Source organism: Corylus avellana, chromosome 8, assembly GCF_965113065.1.
Source record: "Corylus avellana chromosome 8, dhCorAvel1.hap1.2, whole genome shotgun sequence".
NCBI classification, from domain to species: Eukaryota; Viridiplantae; Streptophyta; class Magnoliopsida; order Fagales; family Betulaceae; genus Corylus; species Corylus avellana.
The window spans coordinates 10,544,368-10,566,690 of record NC_142497.1 but is presented as its reverse complement, the minus strand read 5'-3'; the positions used below and the strand labels follow the sequence as shown (position 1 = coordinate 10,566,690).

At 37.0% G+C, this 22,323-nt stretch overlaps 1 protein-coding gene across 1 annotated transcript; it reads right to left on the bottom strand.

Moving 5' to 3' along the window:
- Positions 1–11,318: 11,318 nt before the first annotated feature.
- LOC132163481 (Major facilitator superfamily protein) lies at positions 11,319–13,435 on the bottom strand. The gene has a single exon (XM_059573784.2). The coding sequence runs from the start codon at positions 13,188–13,190 to the stop codon at positions 11,442–11,444; it is 1,749 nt and encodes a 582-aa protein (XP_059429767.1). The 5' UTR covers positions 13,191–13,435; the 3' UTR covers positions 11,319–11,441.
- Positions 13,436–22,323: the final 8,888 nt, after the last annotated feature.

The following is a 22,323-nucleotide window of genomic DNA, read 5'->3' as shown; positions in this document are numbered from 1 at the left end:
TCACTTGGGATGAAGCTGCCAAGGAGGCTTTTCAAAATTTGAAAACTGCAGTAACTGAAGCTCCTGTTCTAGCTTTGCCAAACTTTTCCGAAGCCTTTGTTATTGAATGTGATGAAAGTGGAATGTGTGTAGGACCATTTTTTATGCAGAATTGTAGGACTTTTGCTTACTTGAGCAAGGCTTTGAAAGGAAGAGCTCTTCTATGTCAATATATGAGAAATAGTTGTTTGTATTGGTGATTGCCATCTAGAAGTGGAGACCGTATTTGCTAGGCTAAAGTTTTGTGTTTAAGACTGATCAACAGAGCCTAAAGTTCTTACTTGAACAGAAAATTGGTACACCTTTTCAACATAAATGGATCACCAAGTTGTTAGGCTATGATTTTACTGTGTAATTCAAGAGATGGGTGGAGAATAGAGTAGCAGATGCATTATCTAGAAGAGAGGGATGGGCAGATGAAGTGGTTATTTCATTCCTACTTCTGATTGGATTGATAAGCTTAAAGAGCAATACCAGGTGGATGAGGAGTTGAAGGGTTTGATTGGAAGATGGCAGAGGAACAAACTGAATACAGATAAGTATATCGGATGGGCTGTTATTCTACAAGCATAGATTGTGTTTGGAAAGCTGTCAAGCCATCAAGAAACAAGTTTTGGCTTTTGTACATAGTGATCCTATGGCAGGCCACTCTGGATTTGAAAGGACAATGCAATGAGCACTATAGAAAAATGGGTCTTTAGCGACGACCTTAAGTTGTCGCTAAAGACCTACATGTCGTCGCTAATGGTCATCAGCGACGACTACGGTCGTCGCTCCCAGTCATTGCAAGTAATCCATCGTTAAAGACTAATCAGCGATGACCTTCCATGTTGTCGCTGTTAATAATGATTAGCAACGACATTTGTCGCTGAAAATGCCTTTTTAAAGTCGATGTCGTCGCTGATGATGCACACATCAGCGACAACATTGCCGTCACTGATGATGCACATATCAGCGACGACATTGCCGTCGCTGATGACTCACACATCAGCAATGACAAATGTCGTCGCTGATGACTCACATATCAGCGACGACATTTGTCGTCGCTGATGAAGCACACATCAGCGACGACATTTGTCGTCGTTGATGACTTACATATCAGCGACGACATTTGTTGTCGCTGATGACGCACACATTAGCGATGACATTTTGTCGTCGCTGATGACCCACACATCAGTGTTGCTGATGATCATCGTCGTCAACATCAAATGCTTTTCTTTTTGGCCGATTATTGTTTTAAATTGTTTGGTATGAATGATCTAAACATAACAATATGTTATAACTTACTTAAGAACTCATTTTCTAATTAAAAATGTTAAAAAGTCTGAAACAGAGTTAATTACAAATGAAGAAGTCTCAAAAATGGCCTAAGAAGACTACATAATTGTCAAGTTTTTAAGCAAGTGCACAAAGAAGACATACATCAACAACAATGTTCCTTGAGAAATTAAACTTCATATGTAGCTAAGCAGCAAAAAAATGATTACAAAGAAGGCTTCCCAGATGTAAGAACTGATAACTTGTACAACTCATCAATATCATATGTAACTGCACGGAGAAGAAGAGCATATATTAGACAAGAAAACTCACTTAAAAACTACAAGCGTGTCTAATATAATAACCACATAGTTGGACAAACAGTTGCTACTTAAACATGAAAAAACGCAATAGAAAAAGAACATTGTCCGTCATGTATCCCAGCATAGAGGAATTTCAGACCATAATTGATACAGCAAATCATGGCAAGACAAAGCAACAGGTTCCCAACCAAACAATACTTCACAAATAGCATGGAAGACACTTTTCAATTTTCATTTTATTTATCAAAAAAAAAAAAAAGTAAAGAAGAACTCAACAATTTTGATTTTATAAATTGTTGATGATAAATCCTGAGTCATTGAAACATTTTTTAGCCAAGAACGCCCCATTATATTCCCAGGCTGTTATGATGAAATGTTGCAACTGATTTAGCTCCAAAATTATCATCCATTCTCACAAGCAGCCCCTTCACTCCATCCAAACCAAACACCACTGAACACATTAGTCCTCTGCCCCTCTCCATAGCCCTCAAAACAAAAACAACAACCATATAAGAATTTGAAATAGTATGGAAAATCAACCATTTACCGTCATGATTTAAAATAGTAAGGAACATCAACCATATATGAATTTGAACCCTAACTTAACAATCTTTTAGGTTGGACATTTTTCTTTATCTGCATGTTCCTTTCGGAAAAGCACACAAGAATTCTTGGATGCATGTATCTTCTCATAACTTAAACCCAAGCCTCGCCTCAATCGTTTTGCTTCATAATACGATCTTGGTAATGTCTCCACATCAAGGAGAGCCCTCTTTATCAAGTCAATCACCATATCAAACGCCTTGTTACTCATATTGCAAAATATCTTTATATGAAGTAGATTCGTAATGAAAGCAAGTGTTGAAAATTTCTTACAGCCTGGATAAAGTTCACGTTGAGCATCTTCCAACTGTTGGTCAAAATTTTTCGATTCATAACCATTGGTTGTTGGACCTGGAGTAGTTGATGATTCACCTGTATTACCATCCGGAAATCTACCCATTCGGATATCATTTACCATTTCGTCAACATCATCGATATGCTCCACACTTGCATTCTTATCATCATGATCGACATGCAAATTTGTACGAAACGGATCTTCTTCCCCATGAAATACCCACCAGGTGTAATTCATATCAATTCCGTTAATGAACAAATCATCCTCCATCTCGTCTATAGGTTTATAATAACGATTCGCACATTTGCGACATGGACACCTAATCCTATTAAGCTCATCCACGTGACCACATGCCATACTAACAAATTGTTCAACACCTTTTGAATACTTCTCATCAAATCTATGAGTTTCCTTCTATAAAACAACAAAATCACATCTTACGCTCATGTAAAAATAGAAAACAAATTACTAGAGCTTTTGCTGACCAAGCTAGAACCACTGACATATTAACCGAAAGGAGCACCAATCAGGGGAGCATCTGAAATCGGCACAGCATCTTTCTCTTCATTATTAGTTTAACAAAACGAACATTTCTCAAAGCAAAAACCTATTTACACCTATTTCTCAAAGACTTTAATCTTTATATTCTTGATTTTAGGTAATTCTTAATCAAAGTTCAACCAGTAATTGTGAAATCTTGTAACAACCACCCAAAAAAAAAAAAGAAAAAAATCTTGTAACAACCAACTAGCCCAATACCAAAATCAATCAGAATTAACATCAACTCAGAAGAGGGACGGTGGGGGAGCTTAAAATTTCTGATGATCCCGACAAAAATCCAATGCCAAAATCAAGCATTGGATTCAAGTATGAGATAATAGGGTTCAAGCATTGAATATAATAGAGTTCGAGCATGAGATGGGAGAGACACCTGTGATTAGATTCAAGTATCGGAGAAAATGTGTGGCCGGATCGGAGAGTTGCCCAATCTGTCTTTAGGAATTTTGTCTGTTTGAAGACTTGTTGTCTCTGCTATTTTCGATCTTTTGGGGCTTTTTGTGAACCTTCCTCAACGTACAAAGGAAATCATAACATTACTACAGAAAAAGAAAAAGTAACTAGAATTAACAATACAACACCTAATCAACCAGAATTTCTTCCTCAGAGTTTCTCTTTCTTTCGCAATTTTTGAGTGAGTCTACCGTAAAGGTAGAAGGAAGAAAATCAAAGAGGGAGAGAAAAAAAATCTTTCTAGAAGAACAGAGATGGAACAAAAGCACCACTACAAAAAAAAAAAAAGTAAATAAATAAAACAAAAGCACAACCATCAACGAGAGAGAGAAATTACCAAGAAATGGGATTTTCCATATGAGAACCTTCAACTGTGAGAAAGGGGATTTTCCATCTGAGACGGCCGTTCAAAATGGTTTCCAACAAAACTATGAAATTTAGGGTAAAAAGTTGAAGGAAGAAATTTTGGGTAAAAATAGTTGCGCGCCCTTCTGAAATTAATACTCCCGCTATAAATTTCATTAAAATTAATTAGCGACGACCTTTGTCGTCGCTAATAGGGATTCTAATTTTTTTCTTTAACTGATTAGCGACGACAATTGTTGTCGCTAATAATAATTTCAATTAGTGACGACATTGTCGTCGCTAATTATGATTTTAATTTTAATTTTAATTTTTTTTTTCCTTTCATTAGTTAGCGACGACAATGTCATCGCTAATGAATATTATTATTAGCAACGAAAATGTCGCCGCAACTGATTTGGACCCCGTCACAATTTTTTTGGCGCGGCTTTTCGCGCCAGGTAAAAGCTATTATTCCAACATTAGCGACTACCTATCAGCGACGACATCTAGTCGTCGCTGTTTTCAAATCTTTTTTTATGAAATTAACGATGACAGTAAATTGTCGTCGCTAATATTGATCAATAGTGATGACTTTTGAGTCGTGGCTAAAAATATGGTCGCTAAAGACCAATTTTCTTGTAGTGGAGCTAAGAGAGATTTTTTTTGGAAAGGTATGAAAAAAGATCTTAAGACCTTCATCAGGGAATGTGCAATCTGTCAACAAAATAAGCATGAGAATACTTCTTCTGCTGGGCTACTACAACCTCTTCTTATTCCTCTGCAGGTTTGGTCTGACATTTCTATGGATTTTGTGGAAGGATTGCCTATATCTCAGGAACATTCTGTGATATTTGAGGCAGTAGACAGATTATCAAAATATAGCCACTTTATTTCGTTAGCTCATCCTTACACTGGCTCAAAGATAGCTCAACTTTTTTGTGGCTAACATTTTCAAGTTACATGGCATGCCTACTTGTATTGTGCTGATAGAGACCCCACCTTTACAAGTAAATTTTGGAGAAAATTGTTTAGGTTGCAAGGAACTTCTTTGAAAATGAGTACAAGTTACCATCCTCAAACTGATGGCCAAACTGAGATTGTGAATAAATGTTTGGAAAATTACTTGAGATGCTTTGTTTAGGATAGACCTAAGCAATGGAGTAATTGGATACCATGGGCTGAGTATTGGTATAATACAACCTAGCAAGGGTCCATTAAAATGACCTCATTTGAAGCAGTGCATGGCAAGCCACCTCTAAGGTTGCTTTCCTATGTACCAGGTACTACCAAAGTGGAGGATGTCGATGAAATTTTGAAGAATAGAGAAGTCATTCTACCCCTGTTGCAATAGAATTTGCAGCATGCCCAACAAATAATGAAGAAGTATGCTGATTTAAGGAGAACAGAGAGAACCTTGGCAGTGGGACAACGGGTTTACTTAAGGTTGCAACCTTACAGACAAGGTTCTTTAGTCATTAGAAGGGCGTTGAAGTTGTCTCCTAGATTCTATGGACCATTTACTGTGGTTAGAAGAATTGGAGAAGTAGCTTATGAACTAGACCTACCAGCTGCAGCTAAAATCCATCTTGTGTTTCATGTATCACAGTTGAAACCGAAGCTGGGAAGGGACACCATAGTCACTCCAAGGCTACCTCCAGTAGATGGGAATGGTGTTCTTCAACCTAAGCCGGTGGAGGTATTATCCAGACGGTGTATACCTGTAGCAAACCGCCCTATTACTAAACTACTCATACGTTGGGCAAGGCAAGAGGCTGCAGATGCTACATGGGAGGAATAGTACTCCTTAAAACAATCTTACCCTCACCTTGTAGGGAAGGTGTTTTAAAGGAGGGAGTAGTGTAACAAGCTAAGCATTGCATGGACAGTTGTCAATGGTTTAGGAAGACATGTGGAAGAGTTTAAGAGCTTCAACTACTAGATAGTTACAATTTCTGTTATAGTAGTTAAGATTCTGTTAGTTGGTTAGTTGTTAAGTGTGGATGGGAAACAGATGTATAAAGGCTAAAGATCAGTTGTGATCAGCCTTAGCTTTGTAGTCATTTTATTCATTGACGAACTTGGAGGTCAGCATCCTCGAAATGCTTGTTCAATAAGAATACTATCCATTCTTCTCTTTCTTTCTATTCTTTCTATCTTTTATTTCTTACTCTAGCTCAATTACAATGTGAATCATATCAACACTGTAACACTCATCCATCAGAGAGTGAGCAAGCCCAGAACCGAAGCAGAGAAAAAGATCACAGAGCAAAAACGACGTGAGAATCGCACCTGCATTGTCGAGGCTCGGAGCGACCAATCGAGCTGCGAGAGCGTAGGTTAGTGCACCGGCGTCTTATAATGCGCCCTATCTCTCTCTCTCTCTCTTACACACACTGGTGACCCGCTGTATCACAAGTGACCCACTATGGGTCACTCTTTTTTTTTAAAACAAAATATAATAATAATAATTTTTTTATATATAAATAAGGGTAAATTTGGAATTTGTAAAAAATTTAGGGGTATAAAGGTCTTTTACTCATTCTACCATTTGATTTAACTCCAACATCTAAAGGTAGGGGGTATTTGAAATGAAACGAAAATTCGATATACCAAAGTGGGAGACTTTGAAGATTGGAGGGTATTTACAAAAGATGCGTAAGTTCAGGGGTAAGTGAAGTTTTCCCTTTTTAAAATATTCATACTGGTTATTGAAAAAAAAAAAAAAAAAAAAAAAAAAAAAAAAACTTACAAACTATAGGTATTTTTATAAATTCTATTTAATCCTATTAATTGAATCTTTACAATTTCTTTTTTCCTTTTTTATTTTTATTTTTTAAAAAAGGTATATTTTGATAATTTTAACATTCCTCTATTAAGAGATTTAACGATTAAACATAACACATTACAAAGAAATTAAAAGTTTCATTCACTTTTTTAACTTTAAAGTAATGAAATTTCATGCATGTTAATACAATCGTTTTTAATATGTTGTTCCTTCGAGCTACTTTGTTCGCTGAGCAAACAACAAAAGACAAGGAGAGTGTCCTGTCAACAGCCAAAATTAATAAACCAAAAAAAGCAAACACTTTTCAAGCACCCTTTCTCTTTTTCAAGCCTTGGGCAGGCAAATTGGAAAGCATGCACTTTGGTGATTAATCTGAATCATCTGATCAATATACAGAAAATGGGATCCATTTAGCAGTAATCGACAACCGTTTTGATTCTTGTTGCAAGCTAAATTAATAAACATAGATTCAGAACCAGAATACATCTGCATATATATAAATAAACCCCAATCAAAAGTTCTCCTTTCCTCTGTTTTTCTCTTTAGGTGTCTCAGCATCTGTCATTATGTTAATGGCTGCCTCTTTGAACTTCATACAAATGTCGCCCCTGTAAAACTCCCTCAAAGGAAGGTTTGGATCCCAATCCAGCTTCCAACATGGAGCAATTTGGATAATACTTTGCTTTCAAAATCCATGCCGTTAAACTGTCTGTCGTCTTCCATAGCCGCCAAAATTGTTTGGCCAATAGGGTGGTGTTAAAAGAAACAAGATTCCGGAACCCCATTCCTCCTTTAGCTTTAGATAACCCCATCTTCTCCCAACTCATCCAATGGATATGTTTGTCATTTTCCTTGTGCCCCCACCAAAACTTTTGCATGAGTGTATTAATCTCCACAATGAGTTTTAGGCATCCAGAAAACGCCCATGCTATATGTGGGAATAGCTTGAATGACCGCTTTGAGTAGAATTTTCTTTCCTGCTTGAAAAAGAAATTTTAGCTTCCAATCCTGAAGCCTCTTCCATACTCTATCTTTAATACCTTTGAAAGCTTTTGTTCGTGATTTGCCTACTATTGCTGGGAGACCCAAATAAGTGGCATATTGCTGTGAACTCGGGAGCCCGACACTTCCAAGATTTGCTCCCTCATCGCCCTAGGGGTATTCCTACTGAAGAAAATAGACGTCTTGGCACGATTCAACTTTTGTCCAGATAATTTTTCGTAAATGCGTAGGATCTCTGACAATTGTTGCCAATGATTAAGATCAGCCCTACAAAAAAGCAAACTGTCATCCGCAAAAAATAAGTGACTTATACGAGAGCCCTTCTTGGAAGTCAGAACTCCCCATAGATATCCCTTCCGATCAGCTTGGGTTAGAAGAGCACTAAAAGCTTCAGCACAAAAGAGGAACAAATATGGGGTCCCCTGTCTAATGCCACGTGTGGGGTATATCCTACCCATAGGACTGCCATTAATAAGGATGGCATAATTTGCAGACCGAACACACATCATGATAAGATTAATCCATCTCTCTGCAAAACCCATCTGTGTCATGACTCTCTCCAAAAAACCCCACTCCACCCGGTCATATGCTTTACTCATATCTAACTTAACCGCCATATAACACTCCTTTACCCACATTCGTGAACGTATAATATGTAGAGTTTCATATGCAGCCAATATGTTGTTAGAAATTAAATGACTTGAAATGAAAGCACTTTGGGTAAGCGTTATAAGCTTAGAGAGAATAGTTTTCAAACGATTGGCCAAAACCTTTGAAACGATTTTATACATAACATTACGAAAGGCTAATAGGGCGAAATTCAGTCACACTAATGAGATTTTTATTTTTGGGGATGAGTGCAATATAAGTGAAATTTAAATGAGGATTCATAACACCAGATCTCAAAATAGATAGGACAGCATTGCAAACCTCCCTAGCCACCATTGCCCAATTTTTTTTTGGAAGAAGCTTGTCGTAAATCTATCTAGTCCCGGAGCTTTTAAAGGAGCCATTTGATGCCCTGCAATGCACACTTCGTCACTAGTAAATTCGACCAGCAAGAATGATTTTTCTCCTGAGACTCGGGTAGTGACTGCCCTTAAATATCTGTGCATGTTACATGAGCCTTCAGCCGTGAACAATTTACTATAATAGTCAATGAATGCAGTACCTATCCCCTCCTGACTCTCCCAAAAACGCCCCTCTTCATCCTGGATTCTACCCAACTGATTTTTCCGTCTTTGTTATGCACTTGAATGGAAATAACGTGTGTTCCTATCCCCACATTTCAGCCAATCTTGCTTATCCCTTTGCCTCCAGATCCATAAGACCAGATATCTCCATCTTAAGTTTCTCCATATAGGCAACGTCCAGGTCACCTTCTTGCCTTTGGATTTGATCTAGTTGCTTGGTTTTCTCTGCAATCTTCTTGTCTGCCGTACCAACATGATCTTTCTTCCACTTAGAAAGAGCTCGCTTGCAACCATTTATTTTCACTTTCACATTCGTCCACATATCAACCAGCCGTCCTGTCTTCCTCCAAACCAACTTAACAATATCCTTGCATGCTTCCTCTTTTCCCCATGTGGCATCATAAATAAAACCCCTCTTACAGTTATGACCATTGGGCAATTTGCTAGTATGAAGGATGAGTGGACCAAAGATTGACCACGGATTCTATTGAGACTTCCACTCTTGGAAACAGTGCACACCATTCATTGTATGCTAGCCCTCTATCAAGCCTTTCACGAGTAAATGCATCTTTTTCTTCGTAATTGTTCCATGTATATTTAACTCTCTTATAACCCAAGTCAGGCAAGTCACAATCTGATTGAGCTTGTTGAAAAGCCTCCATCTGTCTCCTTGGTCTGCTCCCCCCGTCCTCCTTGATTTTCGGTGATTAATCACTTCCTAAGGTAAGAAAACAAAACAAGAAAAATAAGAAAAATGATATAATTCTTTTTTTTTCTTTTACTGTCTTTTAACTATCTCTATACTGAATTAATGAATCAAATATTAAATTTGTGTGAAATTTACATGAGTTCACACATTTAATGGTTGATCTATTGAATTTGTAAAAAAAAAAATAATTGTGTAACATGCCTAAAAAAACGGTTCATACCAAAAAATTGACAAAATCGGTTAATATGCTACATGAGCACCAATCATATTATAACACGGTTACACGTGTCACTTATAATTAATTAATTAAAAAAAAAAAAAATCGACATGCTCATTTCAAACTACCACCCAATTGACAATGCCTCAAACTTTCAATTGTAACAATGTTCATCTTGAACTATCAAACAATTGACAATGTCTCTCCTAAGACCAGAAAAAAGACAAAAGTGACCATAAATTTTTTTTAATATGACAAAAATAATTCAATAAATTGAAAAAAAATAATAATTTTTTTCTTTAAATTTTCATACGCTGATTTTTTTTTTTAAAAAAAAAAAAATTGTTTTATTTTATTTTATTAAGGGTGTTTTCGTTATTAAGGACATTTTCATAATTGAAAATTTGTAAGGGTCATTGTCATTTGTTAATTAGATGATAGTTTGAAGGAGTATGTGAACTTTTCATTAAAAAAAATCATATATAACATTTTTTTTTTTAAAAAAAGTTAATTCAATGTTTTGCGATAAATATGTTTATTCATCGGAAATATCTTTCCATGCCCCCACATGCACATACGTAAGATGTTATTTATGGTTACCTTGTCTTTAGCAAGCGTGATGGCATGGACCATTTTTGAAGGAGCTTTCGGTGGGGAGTGGGACAAACAAAGGATGCACATGGTGGGTGATTGTTGAATAGTTTAAGAAAATTTGTAAAAGTTATATTAAGGCGTGACTTTGAATTTTTGCTATAAAAAATCCATACAAACGCTCAATAGCTGTCTTGAATTTAATTCTATTGATGTCTTATTAAGGTTGAGTCAGTTTATAGTTCAGTCAAATTATTCAAACTTGAGCATGGGCGGAACTAGCATTTATATTTTGGAGAGCAAAAGTAAAAAATAAAAAAATTTGGGAGGGCATATTCTAATTTTTTTTTTTAAAAAAAAAATATATATATTTAAGGGCATTTTTTAAAAATTTTGAAAAAACATGGAGGCCCAAGCCTCCATCTAGTTTCACCTTCGAACTTGAGGGAGCACCGATAATTTTTATTCTCTAGACCTTCTTGTGTAGCTCACAACGAATAAGTGTTATTATAATTACGTTAAGATAAAATAAGATAATCACAATTAAACTCCCCACCCCAGCATAGCATCTCATGCTTGGTGATACAAAATCGAGGGGGTTGGTTTGGGTTGGGTAAGGGTTGGGTGGCAAATGACAATGACAACCCCATGCGATGGTTTGACGATAGACAAAAAGCCTTGATTCCTGACGCCCTATACAATTAACATATAGGAAAAATTTAAACTTTTTATTTTTTTATTTTTAACTTTTTGTCAAGATTTTTAAAATATTCATATTCCTTCAAGCTACTTTGTTCGCTGAACAAACAACAAAAGATAAGGAGAGTGTCCTGTCAACAGCCAAAATTAATAAACCAAAAAAAAAAAAAACACTTTTCAAGCACCCTTTCTCTTTTTTAAGCCTTGGGCAGGCAAATTGGAAAGCACTTTGGTGCTTAGTCTGATCAATATGCAGAAAAATGGGATCCATTTAGCAGTAATCGACAACCCTTTTGATTCTTGTTGCAAGCTAAATTAATAAACATAGATTCAGAACCAGAATACATTTGCATATATATAAATAAACCCCAATCAAAAGTTCTCCTTCCCTCTGTTTTTCTCTTTCGGTGTCTCAGCATCTGTCGTTATGTTAATGGCTGCCTCTCTGAACTTCTTATAAATGTCGCCCCTGTAAAACTCCCGCGTCCTCCCCACCAAAATCAACGTAACAAGAGCTCCAAAGAAGGTGACAGCAGCCATAACTATGAAAGATAGTCTATAACAATGGGGGCCAATGCAAATCAGCTCCTTCACTGACGATCTATCCAACCCCTTCTTCGCCAGCTCCTTCAATGCCTCTCTGTCGTAGAGCAACCCGGCCACCTTCACGTTGAGAATGTACGACCCAAGTGGGCTCGCCAATTGCCCGCAGTTGAACAGCGTGGAGTAGTACTTGAGCCCGAAGAGCTCGGAAATTATGGCGAAAAGCAGGGGCAACTGCGCGCCGAACGTGAATCCGATGATGATGGACGCCACGTAGACAGTTCCGGGGCCGGGGAAGGCGATGAGGAGGTGGCCGACGCACGAGAAAATAAGCACAAATGTCATCATTAGCGGCCGGGGGAGCTTGTATCGGACCATGAGAGTCTCGGAGACAAATCCGGCGAAGACCCGACCGAAGTAATTCCATATGCTGACGAGTGAGACGAATGTGCTTACGGTTCGGGCCGGGTAACCCAACGACTCGCCAATCTGACCCAAGTTGTCTACCGCCGTCAAACTTGCTCCGAGTCCGCATAATGTAGCGAGGAATAGAATGAGCATGTCAATGCTGAGGAGGGCTTGTAAAATGGTATAATCTTCTCCTCTTGGGGGTTTGTCAAATATGTTGGCGAAACAAGATGTCTCCGCCTTCTTCTCCTCCTCCTTCTCCGGCGGCGGCGGGGCTACCACCTGTTTTGACTGAATTTTCTCTGGCTCTTGTTTCTTGAGGTTCCAGAGAACCAGCTCTTCTCGAATGGCAATAAACAGAGGAACAAAGAGCATGAAAGAAATGACGACGGAGCTGCCGGCGTAGGCTTCGTGGGAGAAAACAATCTGCTTCTGAATGATAGTCATAGCCATGAGGAACAACGCCAGCACGATCGAGACGTAGAGGAAATGGTAGAAGACTCTGAGCTCGTTCGGCTGCCGCACAACCTTCATGGTGCGGATCGTGTACACGAAGACCACGGAGAGCGCGGCGGGAAACCAAGCGATGAGAAGAATGAGGGAAACGGCGTCGTTTCCGTAGATGGCCAAGTAGAGCTGCGTCATGACGGCGCCGCTTAGCCCCACGAAGCCCTTGAGCAGCCCGAGCATGACACCTCTGCTTTCGGGGAAGTTCTTGACGCAGGTGACGAGAGCGCCCGTGTTCGCGAAGTTCTGTGAATTTGCTCCGATGCATATGTAGGCGCACATGTGCCACACCTTCGGCTTGGCGATTTTTCCGGTGACGGCCAGCCAAATCATGAAGTATCCGGTGAAATTCATGGCGGAGCCGAAGAGCAGGACAAACCATGTCGGGGTTACCTCGGCAATGAGGCCGGAGAAAACCCCAACGTTGGCTCCAAGATCTTTGAAGAACCCCATCAGATTCAGCGTCGTTTGGTCGTACCCAAGAGAGGCTTTTATCTGCTTGGAGTAGATTCCGAAAAGGTAAGTTGCGCCGGCGCCGGTCATGATCAGGAAGGAGGCGAAAATGGTAAACCATCTTCCCCGTCCAACCTGTACTAAAAAAGGCAAGAATTCATTGCATTTGATTCCGCCGCCGCCTCCGCCGCCGGAGACGCTGGTAGTCATGGCTTTTAAGGGGAAATTAATCAAGCAAGAGTGTGAATTTCCTACGTGGGTTTGGTTGGAAAGAGAAGGATATTAATCGGATTGCAGAAAACAGAAACAGAAACACAAAAAGATGTTCAGTGCAGTTGGTCCGTGGGAGGAGTGGAAGAAACTTCGGAGACTGAGCGGCCAAACCCCATGAAATGATGAAGACTAATAATGGGCTATAAATAAGCCAATCACCGAGTTTGTTTGTAATGCTTCTAAACCCAATAATCAATTCTTATCTCTTAGTCTTAGATATAATTTTTAACTGCTCTATCTTCTGTTATTTTAGGATATCGCAATTACCGTTCCAAAAGTCCACGTACACAAATAACTGGAACCATTTATAATGAAAGTCTTTTATATAGTCTCTCAAATATGACTCTCTTTTGAAATTACTATTGAATTTGAGATGATTGTTATTGAATATTGTTTATTTGTGTTTTTAAAAGTCACGTTCTATTTAGGAGGACACAATGAGAACTTTGGGTAATTCTAAAAGGTCTACTTGTATCTTACTAGAATAATTTGATTATTAAAATCATCATTTGATCAAAATTCAATAATAATCAATCACAAGTCCAATGGTAATTTTAATAGGCACATCATTTTTAGTATAACACAAGTAGAACATAAGTAGGCTTTCTAGAATTACTCGAGAACTCTAATCCTTATAGCATTACTCTGAAACCTCCCGTAATTATAGTGAATCTTGATATGTTGTTTCAGGTATTGGTTTTGGAATTGAGAGTGTGACCTTGGAAACAACTCCAATGTTTCTGTGGACGCTTAAATTGGCTTTGGACGTGTGAAAAGTCAATTCCCATTTAAGAGAACACAGAAAATTTTAGTCATTCTAGCAGGTTCTGGCTTTGGTGCGATAGTTTTGGACTACTGCACAAAACGGTGAAGTTTTAGGCAATAAACAAATAATTTTTTAAAAAAAAAAAGAAAAAGAAAAATATTAAAAAACTAAAAGTATTAAAAAAAAAAAAAAATTGAAAGGGTGGCTCTAGCCACCCCTTGGCCAAAATGGGATGGCGGGACCACCCCATTTTGGCCAAGGGGGTGGATTTCCATTATCAATTATCCTCCTCCAACTTTCTCACCTGATAACTTGCATTTTCATTATCCTTCTCCAACTTTCTCAAGAAAGTGACAAAAAATTGGAAGCGAAAAGAAAAAATTCAAAGAAACCCAAAACTCCAAAAACCATGGGGTCCTTGTATTTCATTACACCCATAACACCCATTTCAATCCGTAATTTTCGTATATCACTCACAAGTGGCTCCTCTAAGTTTTGTTTCCCAATTTCATTTAATCCATTTCAGCCTCTTAAACATTCACTCACTGTTCTAAAATGGGGTGGCCGGCCACCCCAAAAACCAAACCCCCATTTTTTTTTTTTTAGCCCTTTCTCTGATTCCCTCTTCTCACTGATTTCCCTTGAAGGCATGGATTGTATAGATCTGATGGAGACTTTTGGGTACATGGATTTAGTTGAAAACAACGATTTCTTTGATCCATCATGTATCTTTCAGCAAAATCATGAAAACCCGCTAGAGGATAGTTATCAACACCAAGAGCAAGAACGTCATGAGCAGCTACTGTTTTTATTTTTAATTCTTTCTAGTTTTTAGTTTTTTAAACTTTTTTTTAATTGTTTTAATATTTTTAATTATCAGTTTTTTATATTAATTCTTAAATAATTGTTTGTTATATTTTTTTAAAAAAAAAAAACTTGTTTTTTCCCTTCTCAAAACTGCACCGTTTGGTTCAAGCCGGATCTTTTCTAGCATTATTCTAAAATATCTCATTCTTCTAAACTAATAATTGTAGCGAATCCCAAGACCAATTGAAAGCTTTTGAGATTGAATGATATATATATATATATATATATATATATATATATATATATATATATATATATATATATATTTTTTTTTTTTTGACATGTCCGCACAGAAGGAGGGAGGGAGATTCGAACTAGTGACTTCCACTTCATTAAGTGTAGTCCCAGCTGATTGAACTACCTCTTGGGAACGAAATTGAATGATTTGTATTATCATTAAAGTACAATAGATCATGTAACCTATCTAACTATAGTTTAAATTCAAACATTCAAACAAACAATATCTAGCTATCTATACATTTGAATAATATCTATCTTATCTATACATTTGAATTTAAACTATAAGAGTAATATCTGAATAGTAATCTTCTCCACAATATCAGCAACTGCATTATATCAAAGAACAGTTATGCTACACATCATTTTTTCAACCATCTTTCAACTTTTTTTTTTTTTTTTTGCAAATTTAATAAATTCACCATTGATTTGTGGACTCAGGTGGGTTTTACAAAAATTTAATGATAAATTTACCCATTTACTATAAAAAAAAAACGGTAGAAAAATAGTTGAGAGAATCTCCATAATAAAATTAAAAAAAAAAAACAAAAAACAAAAAAAACAAAATAGATCTTCGACTTGGCTGTTGAGATAGTGTTAGAGTTTGATGACACTGATGATGAAGTGAGAACAAAGGATAGATATTTATCCTCTAGGAAGTGAGTGCCACCCCCTATTGGCATCACATGGTTGCTCATGATCCGTGATTAATTTTTTTTCTTTTTAATTTTTTTTTATTTTAGTCAAAGTCATTTAATATCTGATTACTTTCTAATTCCCATTGGAGTAGTAGATTAGGATAAAATATGAGTCATGTGGCCGACCGGCAAGAAAATTGATGCATCTTTTAATTTGCCAGATCTCAAACATGTGATGAAGTAATTAAACCAACAAACAAATATTTTTTTCATCATGCTTTTAAAAATGAAGTAATGATATATATAAGGAGTGCCGTTTGATTCATTCTAAATGTGACGTAGTTTTTAAAATTACTACTAGGTGGACTGATTTTAAAAGATACATTACATTTAAGAAGACTGATTAAGTCATCTTTATAACATTACTCTTTATCAGACTTTTGCCATCCGTGATTATCGCTGGATTTTTTTTCGTGTTGCGATAATTTCATTTCGGATTTGAATTAGATGATGTAAAAATTATTAAAACAAGAGAAATGTTATGTGTTCTCCTAGTCATAAGGATATTATTTTTTAAAAATCAGATGAGAAAAATAAGGGTCAATTTTTTATTTTTTTATTTTTTTTAAATTTTTTTTTTTAAAATAATATCCACCTAAAATCAAGATAACACCACTAGGAGAATACCATACTTTTTTTTAATTTTTTTTTTTTTCACAGCACCTAATCCAAATCCTTCAATTTTATTATGCTTCCATTTTCTTTTCCCTTCTATCTATAAGAATTCTCAGATGTATATCTCAATTTTTTCGGTAATTCAACACAAAATTTGTTATAATTAGTAGTTTTTTTTTTTTTTTCTAAGATTGTTTTGTTTTAATTAATAATTTTTAATAATAAAAAGGAAAATGTTAAGTGTTTTTTTAGTGTTTTCTTGGTGTCCTTCCAACTGTGATGTAGTTTTTAAAATTATCGTTGAATTTGAGATTATTATTATTGACTTTTAATCTGAAAAAACCTAATACGACACCAAACGACACCTATTTTGAATGTATAGGTGTTTCACACAATTTATGCGGAAATAGATCTGACCTAACAATTAATAAACAACCAAAAATATATGTAACAATAAACAATAAACAACACAGATATTTTGGTTACGAAGAGGAAACCAATTAGAGAACTCTCTAATTGTAAAACCTCTCCGGGGCAGCCAAACCCAGGAAATCAACTAACTCAGTAAAAGAATAAAGGATTACAAGATGTTTACACTTACAAAACCTTTGCAATTGACACGATCTTGTATAAGACAAGCGACCCACTTGCCTTCTACCGCAGTAGCCTTTTCCAGAGACAGCTGGCACAATCCTTCTACGTGATCTCCCTTCACCGGAACTCCGATTGACTTCGCTTCAACAATCAACAAGTAAACACAAACGATCACTCTAAGAGAGAGAACAGACTCTACCCTCTTAGCACACAAAAGCGAATTCTAGATGCAGAATTCGTACCTCTCTCTTTCTATAGAGGTGTATTTATAATAGCCCCATCATCCCTAGACCTAGGAAAGAGTTTATATTCATTTAAAACTGTTACAGGTACGCGGCGTCCGGACGGGAACATGTGCCGTCCGGACGGGACAACAAAACACAGCCAGAAAGTGTTTTTAACTCATGGCCGTCTGCAATCTCGTTCGGACGAGATTGCACACGAGCCATTCCGCCCAGCTTCGTAGTCTTCTCTTTATCGCCCGTTTTGACCCAGTAAACATTGGAATTAGCTAAACCTTGTGAAACATAACTTTGTAGATCCTTGAGTTAGCTTTCCAACGCCGCAAAGATTACTCCAATCAGAGGCTTGAAACTCAAGATATTACCTTTTTAGTAAAAGTCGTCCGGACAGGATTCAGACGAGACTGCAGACGAGGCTCTCGGGAATTCTTGTTTATCGAACTCGTCCGGACGGGGTGCAGACGAGACTGCAGACGAGGCTCTCGGGAATTCCTATTTATCGAGCTCGTCCGGATGGGATTGCAAACGAGATTGCAGACGAGGCTCTCGAGAAAAATAGAATTCTTCGAGCATCCGAACGGCACTTCTTCTCGTTCGAACGGTAATTGAATGGATGATGAATCTTGGCACTTTTGGTCACCATTTTGCTTACCGAATTAAGCCAACAAGAACTTACAAACTCCCCCTTTGGCAATTCGGTGACAAAATCAATCGGACGAGTCACCATCATCTCCCCAATTTTTATACTCCCCCTTTTTGTCACAAATTGACAAAAGGTATCATGTTTCCTGAAACACTCAACACAAAAACATCAAGGCATATGTGGAACAGGAAAAACAATAATCAAACACTTATGATCACATATAGGAAAACGCATGAAGAAGACAACAAGATCATGAATAACAGAAACTCCCCCTCAATATAAGATTTAATAATCAACAAGAAACTTAAAAAAAAATTTCTCCCCCTCAAAAGTCAAATGAACACACATGATACACACATCAACAACTCATGTATTTTAGCAATGAATATCCCAAACATACTCCAAATATGCAAAATATACATGAGACTAGAAATGGCAAGAAACTCATATTGTTTAACCCAAGCCAAGAAAAAATGATCCATTCAACCCATGCTTGTGTGTTGTGTGTGTAAGCCCTTTAATGAGAGAAAAAATACCAGTTTACAAAAGAGGAGAAAGTTTCACCAACACGAGGTTTTGACAAGTAAATTCAATCAAAAGTCAAACCTTATCATACTAGGGCCTAGCCACTCTCATCCAATACAATCCTCTTTTGAAAAAATAGCACAAGTTTGACACAGTGAAATTAAATTCCATAAGGAACATGTTTTTTTTTTTTTTTTTTTTTTTCACTATTTTGATTCTTTTTCTCTTTGAGAGAGTGTCTTTAAACAATTGGTGCTTTATACAAAAGAAAGAATGCAGGAATTTTTAAGCCCTAGGTTCAACTAGCATATGGTCAATTTGAAAAAAAATGACTAGTCAAAAACACCTCATGTAGTTACCTATCATACCTCACTTTTTAAAAAATTTCCTCAAATTAAGCTTAAGTGTGTGTAAGAATTAAGCATAGGTAAAACGTACCACATACGCTCAAGCTTTAGGTAACCACAAAAACAAGTCCATTGAAACAATTGTTTATCTCATGCATATTTAGAATATTCCAAGATGCAAGGAATTAAATCCATGAAGGCAACATGAGAAATTCATGGACTATCTGGGTACATAAGACAAAAAAGGGAAAAGAAAAACAACCAAATTAAAATATTTTTTGTCTTTTTGAATTTTTTTTTTTTTTTTAAATGAACTCAAAACAGAACATGTTAAAAGAACCAAAACACAAACAACAAAAACAAACAACAACAAAAATTTAAACAAAACAAAACAAACACCCAACAAACTATGACACTAGGACACAAATATATATATATAAGCAACGTCTATCCTAGGCATGCAATGTACCCACCTAAACTAGGTGAGTCCAATACCACTCCCCCTCAACGGGTGAACGGTATCAACCTTCTTAACCCAAACTTTCTTCATTTTGGGAACAGAAGTGCGACTCTTGTCCAAATCATTTAACTGGGTGATAACACCCCTTAGCATGTTGAATAATTCCCCATGACTATCCCTAGAATGCAAATAGTCTCTTTTTGACTCATGATTATTCAACTGAAAACAATTAGGGCGAATATGTCCAATCTTACCACAGTGATGACATGTAGGAATGAACCTTTGAGAAGGTTGGTTCCTTGGCATATGAGCACGTCTCGGTGTAGAACGAGACACATAGGAATCAGTTAGAATTCCCTTACCTTTCTCACCTCTTGAAACTGGAGGATACATTTCCTTCTTCTTAGTCAAGCTTTCTTCTTTACAAACTGGTTTCACAAAAATTAACTTTGAAGGAGAAGCAGCATTAGTAGAAGAAACAACAGATTAATCAAAGCCCAATCCAGTTCTATCAAATGAATGTTTCTGATTATGCAACATGTGATTTAGCTTTTCACTAGAGAATGTTTTCAGATGATTTCTTGATTCATTAAGCTCATTCTCTAAGGATTTCACTTTAGCAATTAACATGTGATTTTCAGACATCAAAGTATTATGAATAGCATGTAAATCAGTTAAAGCAACAGAAAGTCGATCATTTTCAAGATTAACATCTTTGAGTTTCTGCAAGTGTTGCTTATTTAACTTCTTCAATTTAATGCATTCCACATACAGATTATTATAAGCATTTTGCAGATCACCCTCCTCTTTTGATTCATTATCACATATGTCATGTTCACTATCTAGAGAGTTAGACTCACTAGCCTCATGTTCACTATCATAAGAAATCCCAAAGGCTACATAATTTGCACAATTTTCAGCTTTTTCCTCATTGTCTGACTCATCACTTTGAGTCACATTAAAGGCCTTGCCTTTTGAATTTATCAAATTTCCACAATTAGCACGAATATGACCAATACCACCACATTCATGACACTTACGACCACGAGATAATTTATCTTTATGATTTTCATCATTTTTGCCTTCATAATTATCTCTAACCTCATTACTAGGATTCACAAAATTTTTTGATTCCCTACTTCTAAAATTTCCATTGTTTTTGAAAAATTTTCTAAACTTCCTAGCAATAATTGCTATTTCTTCATCGTCTCCAGAATCCTCATCAGAATGAACTACAGATTTACCTTTAGCAGCCTTGATCTTAAGAGCAAGATTTTTTGAGTTTTTGGGCTTAGGTAACATGAGTTCAAATGTCTGAAGAGAACCAACAAGTTCCTCTACTCTCATTGACTCTAGATCTTTGCTCTGTTGTATAGCAGTAATCTGAGGTATAAACCTCGCAGGTAGAGATCTTAAGATTTTCTTTATTATCTTAGCATCACTCATTTTCTTTCCAAGATTAATAGTGGAATTTCTAATAGTGCTAAGCTTAGAATAAAAATCATCAAATGTCTCTTCCTCTTCCATCCTAATCTCTTCAAATTGAGAAACTAACATCTGAATTTTTGAAGCTCTCACAATTTTAGTCCCTTCATGAGTAATTTCCAATGTTTCCCATGCTTCTTTAGCTATTACACATCGAGAAATTCTTGAGAATTCTTCGATGGAGATAGATGTGAAGATGGCATTTAACGCTTTGTCATTCGCAGACGAAGCACTCTTTTCATCCTTTGAAAATTCGGCAATTGCCTTATCAGGATTTGTCCATCCAGATTCAACAATATGCCAAACGTTAACAGATTTGAGATATGCTTTCATACGAATTTTCCAAAACGTATAATTGGATCCGTCAAAGACGGGAAGTGAGTTAGGTGCAACTGTGTGAGACATATTATGAGGAGTCTAGGATCTCACTCAGGAAATTAATCCAAACAGAGTGAACCTGCTCTGATACCAATTGAAAAAACCTAATACGACACCAAACGACACCTATTTTGAATGTATAGGTGTTTCACACAATTTATGCGGAAATAGATCTGACCTAACAATTAATAAACAACCAAAAATATATGTAACAATAAACAATAAACAACACAGATATTTTGGTTACGAAGAGGAAACCAATTAGAGAACTCTCTAATTGTAAAACCTCTCCGGGGCAGCCAAACCCAGGAAATCAACTAACTCAGTAAAAGAATAAAGGATTACAAGATGTTCACACTTACAAAACCTTTGCAATTGACACGATCTTGTATAAGACAAGCGACCCACTTGCCTTCTACCGCAGTAGCCCTTTCCAGAGACAGCTGGCACAATCCTTCTACGTGATCTCCCTTCACCGGAACTCCGATTGACTTCGCTTCAACAATCAACAAGTAAACACAAACGATCACTCTAAGAGAGAGAACAGACTCTACCCTCTTAGCACACAAAAGCGAATTCTAGATGCAGAATTCGTACCTCTCTCTTTCTATAGAGGTGTATTTATAATAGCCCCATCATCCCTAGACCTAGGAAAGAGTTTATATTCATTTAAAACTGTTACAGGTACGCGGCGTCCGGACGGGAACATGTGCCGTCCGGACGGGACAACAAAACACAGCCAGAAAGTGTTTTTAACCCATGGCCGTCTGCAATCTCGTCCGGACGAGATTGCACACGAGCCATTCCGCCCAGCTTCGTAGTCTTCTCTTTATCGCCCGTTTTGACCCAGTAAACATTGGAATTAGCTAAACCTTGTGAAACATGACTTTGTAGATCCTTGAGTTAGCTTTCCAACGCCGCAAAGATTACTCCAATCAGAGGCTTGAAACTCAAGATATGACCTTTTTAGTAAAAGTCGTCCGGACAGGATTCAGACGAGACTACAGACGAGGCTCTCGGGAATTCTTGTTTATCGAACTCGTCCGGACGGGGTGCAGACGAGACTGCAGACGAGGCTCTCGGGAATTCCTATTTATCGAGCTCGTCCAGATGGGATTGCAAACGAGATTGCAGACGAGGCTCTCGAGAAAAATAGAATTCTTCGAGCATCCGAACGGCACTTCTTCTCGTTCGAACGGTAATTGAATGGATG